The sequence below is a fragment of the Canis lupus genome, chromosome 24 (genome assembly GCF_048164855.1).
Source record: "Canis lupus baileyi chromosome 24, mCanLup2.hap1, whole genome shotgun sequence".
In the NCBI taxonomy this organism is placed as follows: Eukaryota; Metazoa; Chordata; class Mammalia; order Carnivora; family Canidae; genus Canis; species Canis lupus.
In genome coordinates this window covers 41,470,806-41,476,805 of record NC_132861.1, presented here as the reverse complement: position 1 = coordinate 41,476,805, position 6,000 = coordinate 41,470,806, and the positions used below count along the sequence as shown (strand labels likewise).

The 6,000-nt window shown below is 65.6% G+C and overlaps 1 protein-coding gene across 1 annotated transcript in view; it reads left to right on the top strand.

Annotated features, from left to right (window-relative positions):
- Positions 1 to 701: 701 nt before the first annotated feature.
- IRS1 (insulin receptor substrate 1) overlaps positions 702 to 6,000 on the top strand; it is a 60,290-nt gene continuing 54,991 nt past the window's right edge. Inside the window, exon 1 of the mRNA XM_072796455.1 lies at positions 702 to 5,024. Coding sequence (XP_072652556.1) covers positions 1,281 to 5,003 — 3,723 coding nt within the window. The 5' untranslated portion in view covers positions 702 to 1,280 and the 3' untranslated portion in view covers positions 5,004 to 5,024. The remainder of the gene's footprint in view (positions 5,025 to 6,000) is intronic.

The window sequence follows — 6,000 nt, the reverse complement described above, 5'->3', positions numbered from 1 at the left end:
GGGCGCTGCCCGAGCGCTGCTCCGGGGCCCAGCTCGGGCGCCGCTGCGGCACGGCCGGGGGGCGGAGAGGGGCGGGCGCGGGGCGGGCTCGGCCGGGAATGTAGAGACCCGGGCGGGAGCCTCCCGGCGGCGGCGGCGGCGGCGGCGGCGGCGGCCGGGCTGCGGGGCGCGGAGGCTCCGTCACGTGTTGTTCTCCTCCGAGTGAGACGGCGGCGCGGTCGGCGGGGGCCGGCGCGCAGAGCCAGACGCCGCCGCTTGTTTTGGTTGGGGCTCTCGGCAACTCTCCGAGGAGGAGGAGGAGGAGGAGGAGGAGGAGGAGGAGGAGGAGGGGAGAAGTAACTGCAGAGGCAGCGCCTCCCGGGGAAGAGGCTTCTTCCCCGACTCCTTCCCAAACCTCCCCCTTTGCCTCCCGCCCTCGTCCCCTCCCCTCCTCCCCTGCCGACTGGAGCGAGGGGCAGGGATGAGCCTGCCCCTCCGGCGCGTCCCCAGCTCCCTCGGCTGCCTAGTGGCGTTTTGCGTGGAAAAGGCACTTTCTCCGCCCGCCGAGATGGGCCCGAACGGGGGCTGCAGCGGAGCGGTCCGCGGGCGGCGGCGGCAGCAGCAGCAGCAGCAGCAGCAACAGCCGCAGCGCCGCGGTCTCTGCGACTGAGCTGGTATTTGGGCGGCTGGTGGCGGCGGGGCGGCTGGGGGGGTGGGAGGAGGCGGAGGAGGAGGCGAAGGAGGAGGAGGAGGAGGAGGGAGAGCCCCGTGCAACGTTGGGACTTGGCAGCTCGCCTCCCCCTGCCCAAGGATATTTAATTTGCCTCGGGAATCGCTACTTCCAGAGGGGAACTCAGGAGGGAAGGCGCGCGCGCCTGGAGGGGCAACGCGGGGACCCCCGGCCGCCGCCGCCGCCGCCGCCGCCGCCGCCGCCCGCCTGCGCCACACTCCAGCCCGGGCGGCGAGAGATGCATCTTCGTCCCTTCCCGGCCGCGGCGGCTGCGCGGAGCCTGGGCTCTCGGAGGATCGGGGCCGCACTCACGCCGGACGCGCTGCCTCCCCCCCAGCGCACGAAGCGCCCGTAAAGTCCGGCCCAGGCCGTCTCCGCGGCGCGGCAGCTGCGTCCCCCTCCGGCCGCCCCTCCCCGGCGCAGGGGGGCGGCGTGGCTTTCGGAGTCCGGGGCTCGGCCGCCTGCAGCCCTGTTTGCATGTGCGGGGCCGCGGCGCGGAGCCTCCGCCCCCCACCCGGTTGTTTTTCGGCGCCTCCCTCTGCTCGGCGGCGGCGGCGGTGGCGGCGGCAGCATGGCGAGCCCTCCGGAGACCGACGGCTTCTCGGACGTGCGCAAGGTGGGCTACCTGCGCAAACCCAAGAGCATGCACAAGCGCTTCTTCGTGCTGCGGGCGGCCAGCGAGGCGGGGGGCCCCGCGCGCCTCGAGTACTACGAGAACGAGAAGAAGTGGCGGCACAAGTCGAGCGCCCCCAAACGCTCGATCCCCCTCGAGAGCTGCTTCAACATCAACAAGCGGGCGGACTCCAAGAACAAGCACCTGGTGGCCCTTTACACCCGGGACGAGCACTTTGCCATCGCGGCGGACAGCGAGGCCGAGCAGGACAGCTGGTACCAGGCCCTCCTGCAGCTGCACAACCGGGCCAAGGGCCACCACGACGGCGCCTCGGCCCCCGGGGCGGGAGGCGGCGGGGGCAGCTGCAGCGGCAGCTCGGGCCTCGGGGAGGCCGGCGAGGACTTGAGCTACGGGGACGTGCCCCCGGGACCTGCGTTCAAGGAGGTCTGGCAGGTGATCCTGAAACCCAAGGGCCTGGGGCAGACAAAGAACCTGATTGGCATCTACCGCCTCTGCCTGACCAGCAAGACCATCAGCTTCGTGAAGCTGAACTCCGAGGCGGCGGCCGTGGTGCTGCAGCTGATGAACATCCGACGTTGCGGCCACTCGGAGAACTTCTTCTTCATCGAAGTGGGCCGTTCCGCAGTGACGGGACCCGGCGAGTTCTGGATGCAGGTGGATGACTCCGTGGTGGCCCAGAACATGCACGAGACCATCCTGGAGGCCATGCGGGCCATGAGCGACGAGTTCCGCCCTCGGAGTAAGAGCCAGTCCTCCTCCAACTGCTCCAACCCCATCAGCGTCCCCCTGCGCCGGCACCACCTCAACAACCCCCCTCCCAGCCAGGTGGGGCTGACGCGCCGCTCGCGCACCGAGAGCATCACCGCCACCTCTCCGGCCAGCATGGTGGGCGGGAAGCAGGGCTCCTTCCGTGTGCGCGCGTCCAGCGACGGCGAGGGCACCATGTCCCGCCCGGCCTCGGTGGACGGCAGCCCCGTGAGCCCGAGCACCACCAGGACCCACGCGCACCGGCATCGCGGCAGCTCCCGGCTGCACCCCCCGCTCAACCACAGCCGCTCCATCCCCATGCCTTCCTCTCGCTGCTCGCCTTCCGCCACCAGCCCGGTCAGCCTGTCGTCCAGCAGCACCAGTGGCCACGGCTCCACCTCGGACTGCCTCTTCCCCCGGCGCTCTAGTGCCTCTGTGTCGGGTTCCCCCAGCGACGGTGGTTTCATCTCCTCTGACGAGTACGGCTCGAGTCCCTGCGATTTCCGAAGTTCCTTCCGCAGTGTCACCCCGGATTCCCTGGGCCACACCCCCCCGGCCCGCGGCGAGGAGGAGCTGAGCAACTACATCTGCATGGGAGGCAAAGGGTCCTCCACCCTCACCGCCCCCAACGGTCACTACATTTTGCCTCGGGGTGGCAATGGCCACCGCTACATCCCGGGGGCTGGCTTGGGCACCAGCCCGGCCCTGGCTGCGGATGAAGCGGCCGCTGCGGCCGACCTGGATAACCGGTTCCGAAAGCGGACTCACTCCGCGGGCACATCCCCTACCATTTCCCACCAGAAGACCCCGTCCCAGTCTTCTGTGGCTTCCATTGAGGAGTACACGGAGATGATGCCTGCCTACCCGCCAGGAGGTGGCAGTGGAGGCCGACTGCCTGGCTACCGGCACTCTGCCTTCGTGCCCACCCACTCCTACCCCGAGGAGGGTCTGGAAATGCACCCTCTGGACAGGCGTGGGGGCCACCACCGGCCGGACGCCGCCGCCCTCCACACGGATGATGGCTACATGCCCATGTCCCCGGGAGTGGCACCGGTGCCCAGCAGCCGGAAGGGCAGTGGGGACTATATGCCCATGAGCCCCAAGAGCGTGTCCGCGCCGCAGCAGATCATCAACCCCATTAGACGCCATCCCCAGAGGGTGGACCCCAATGGCTACATGATGATGTCCCCAAGCGGCAGCTGCTCTCCTGACATTGGAGGTGGGCCCGGCAGCAGCAGCAGCGGCAGCGCCGCCCCTTCTGGGAGCAGCTATGGCAAGCTGTGGACAAACGGGGTAGGGGGCCACCACCCTCACGCCCTGCCGCACCCCAAACTCCCCGTGGAGAGCGGGAGTGGCAAGCTCCTGTCTTGTACCGGCGACTACATGAACATGTCGCCGGTGGGGGACTCCAACACCAGCAGCCCCTCCGACGGCTACTACGGCCCAGAGGACCCCCAGCACAAGCCAGTTCTCTCCTACTACTCATTGCCAAGGTCCTTTAAGCACACCCAGCGCCCTGGGGAGCTGGAGGAGAGCGCCCGGCACCAGCACCTCCGCCTCTCCTCCAGCTCGGGTCGTCTTCTCTACGCCGCGACGGCGGAAGATTCCTCCTCCTCCACCAGCAGCGACAGCCTGGGCCCAGGGGGATACTGTGGGGTCAGGCCGGATCCCGGCCTCCCGCATATCCACCATCAGGTCCTGCAGCCTCACCTGCCTCGGAAGGTGGACACGGCCGCGCAGACCAACAGCCGCCTGGCTCGGCCCACGAGGCTGTCCCTGGGGGACCCCAAGGCCAGCACCTTACCTCGGGTTCGAGAGCAGCAGCACCCGCCGCCCCTGCTGCACCCTCCGGAGCCCAAGAGCCCCGGGGAATATGTGAATATTGAGTTCGGGAGCGATCAGCCGGGCTACTTATCGGGGCCGGTGGCTGCCCGCAGCTCGCCTTCTGTCAGGTGCCCACCCCAGCTCCAGCCAGCTCCCCGCGAGGAAGAGACTGGCACCGAGGAGTACATGAACATGGACCTGGGGCCTGGCCGGAGGGCAGCCTGGCAGGAGGGTGCTGGGGTCCAGCCCGGCAGGGTGGGCCCCGCGCCCCCCGGGGCCGCTAGCGTGTGCAGGCCCACCCGGGCAGTGCCCAGCAGCCGGGGCGACTACATGACCATGCAGGTGGGCTGTCCCGGCCAGGGCTACGTGGACACCTCGCCAGTGGCCCCCATCAGCTACGCTGACATGCGGACAGGCATTGTCGTGGAGGAGGCCAGCCTGCCGGGGGCCACAGCGGCCGCCCCCTCCTCGGCCTCGGCAGCCTCGGCTTCCCCCACGGCGCCTCCAAAAGCGGGGGAGCTGGTGGCCCGCTCCTCCCTGCTGGGGGGCCCGCAGGGACCCGGGGGCATGAGCGCCTTCACCCGGGTGAACCTCAGCCCCAACCGCAACCAGAGTGCCAAAGTGATCCGCGCCGACCCGCAGGGGTGCCGGAGGCGGCATAGCTCTGAGACCTTCTCCTCCACGCCCAGTGCCACCCGGGCGGGCAACGCAGTGCCCTTCGGCGGGGGGGCGGCCCTGGGGGGCAGCGGTGGCGGCAGCAGCGCGGAGGATATGAAACGCCACAGTTCGGCTTCCTTTGAGAACGTGTGGCTGAGGCCTGGGGAGCTCGGGGGAGCCCCCAAGGAGCCGGCCCCGCACGCTGGGGCCGCCGGGGGTTTGGAGAATGGGCTTAACTACATAGACCTGGATTTGGTCAAGGACTTCAAACAGCGCTCTCAGGAGCGCCCCCCTCAACCGCAGCCGCCCCCGCCCCCGGCCCCTCATCAGCCTCTGGGCAGCAGTGAGAGCAGCTCAACCAGCCGCTCCAGCGAGGATCTAAGCGCCTATGCCAGCATCAGTTTCCAGAAGCAGCCAGAGGACCTCCAGTAGCTCAACTGGACATCACAGCAGGTGCGTGTCATGGTGACAAAGTCAGAAGACAAAACTGCTTTTCACCTTGTGCTGGAATCCTCTTCCTCTTTGCCTGGGCCCTTAGGGGGTGCTTTCACGGGGTGGGGGTGGGGAGGGCGCCCAGGGTGCTCACCCCACCGTGACACTTGGCTGACAGTCCTATGAACCTGTGGGAGCAGCGGCCCACGAGGCCTTCCATTGGAGGTTCCCAAGTGAAGTCCCTGTTGGAGTGTTTTCAGAATCTCTATCCCATACCGGCTCCGAGGCTTGTCAAGTTCATATAGAAGAACCTTGTTGTCTTTACTGAAGTTTTCTTTGGACTATATATTTAGGTCAGTCCCTAGAAAGAACAGTTCTACAAAAACATTTGTTAGCACAGGGGCTAAACCAAACCCTTCCTTTCAGATAGTTTCTTGGAGCTCTTAAAGGGTGATCTTATCAAGTTGCTCTGTGTACTTTAATTCTGTGATTTCACAATACCAAGGCAACATAAATAGCAGTGGAAACATCAATTTTTTATTCCTGCTGCCTTAAAAAGATTCAGGAGTAAGAGCTTGTTTAGGCTTACATGTTTAGGGAGAAATACCTGTCTGTTTATGTCTCTGTTGAAAGTAACTATGGGTGACATTCTGTTTTTGTTCCTGAACGAGGATTTGTGAATTATTATTCACATACGACCCACCACCTCACAGGCATGATGGCTGCTTTTTTTGCACAGGGCATGCAGTAAAGTCTGCATGTGTCTGGGACCCATTATTAGTTAAGAGTTATGGAAATTCATCCCAGCGTGTCTGCCTTGCAGTTGTCTGTTCTTGCAAAGGCCTGCAGGCAGACATCACACAGATCATTTGGGGGCTACTGTATGTCTTCTGTAAAATTACTTAACATTTTTACGTTGAAAAGGGAGTGTTAAGGTAGGGAAATGCAGGGGTTTGGTTTGGTTTTGCATTTAATGGAAAGGCTTAGGAGTACTCTT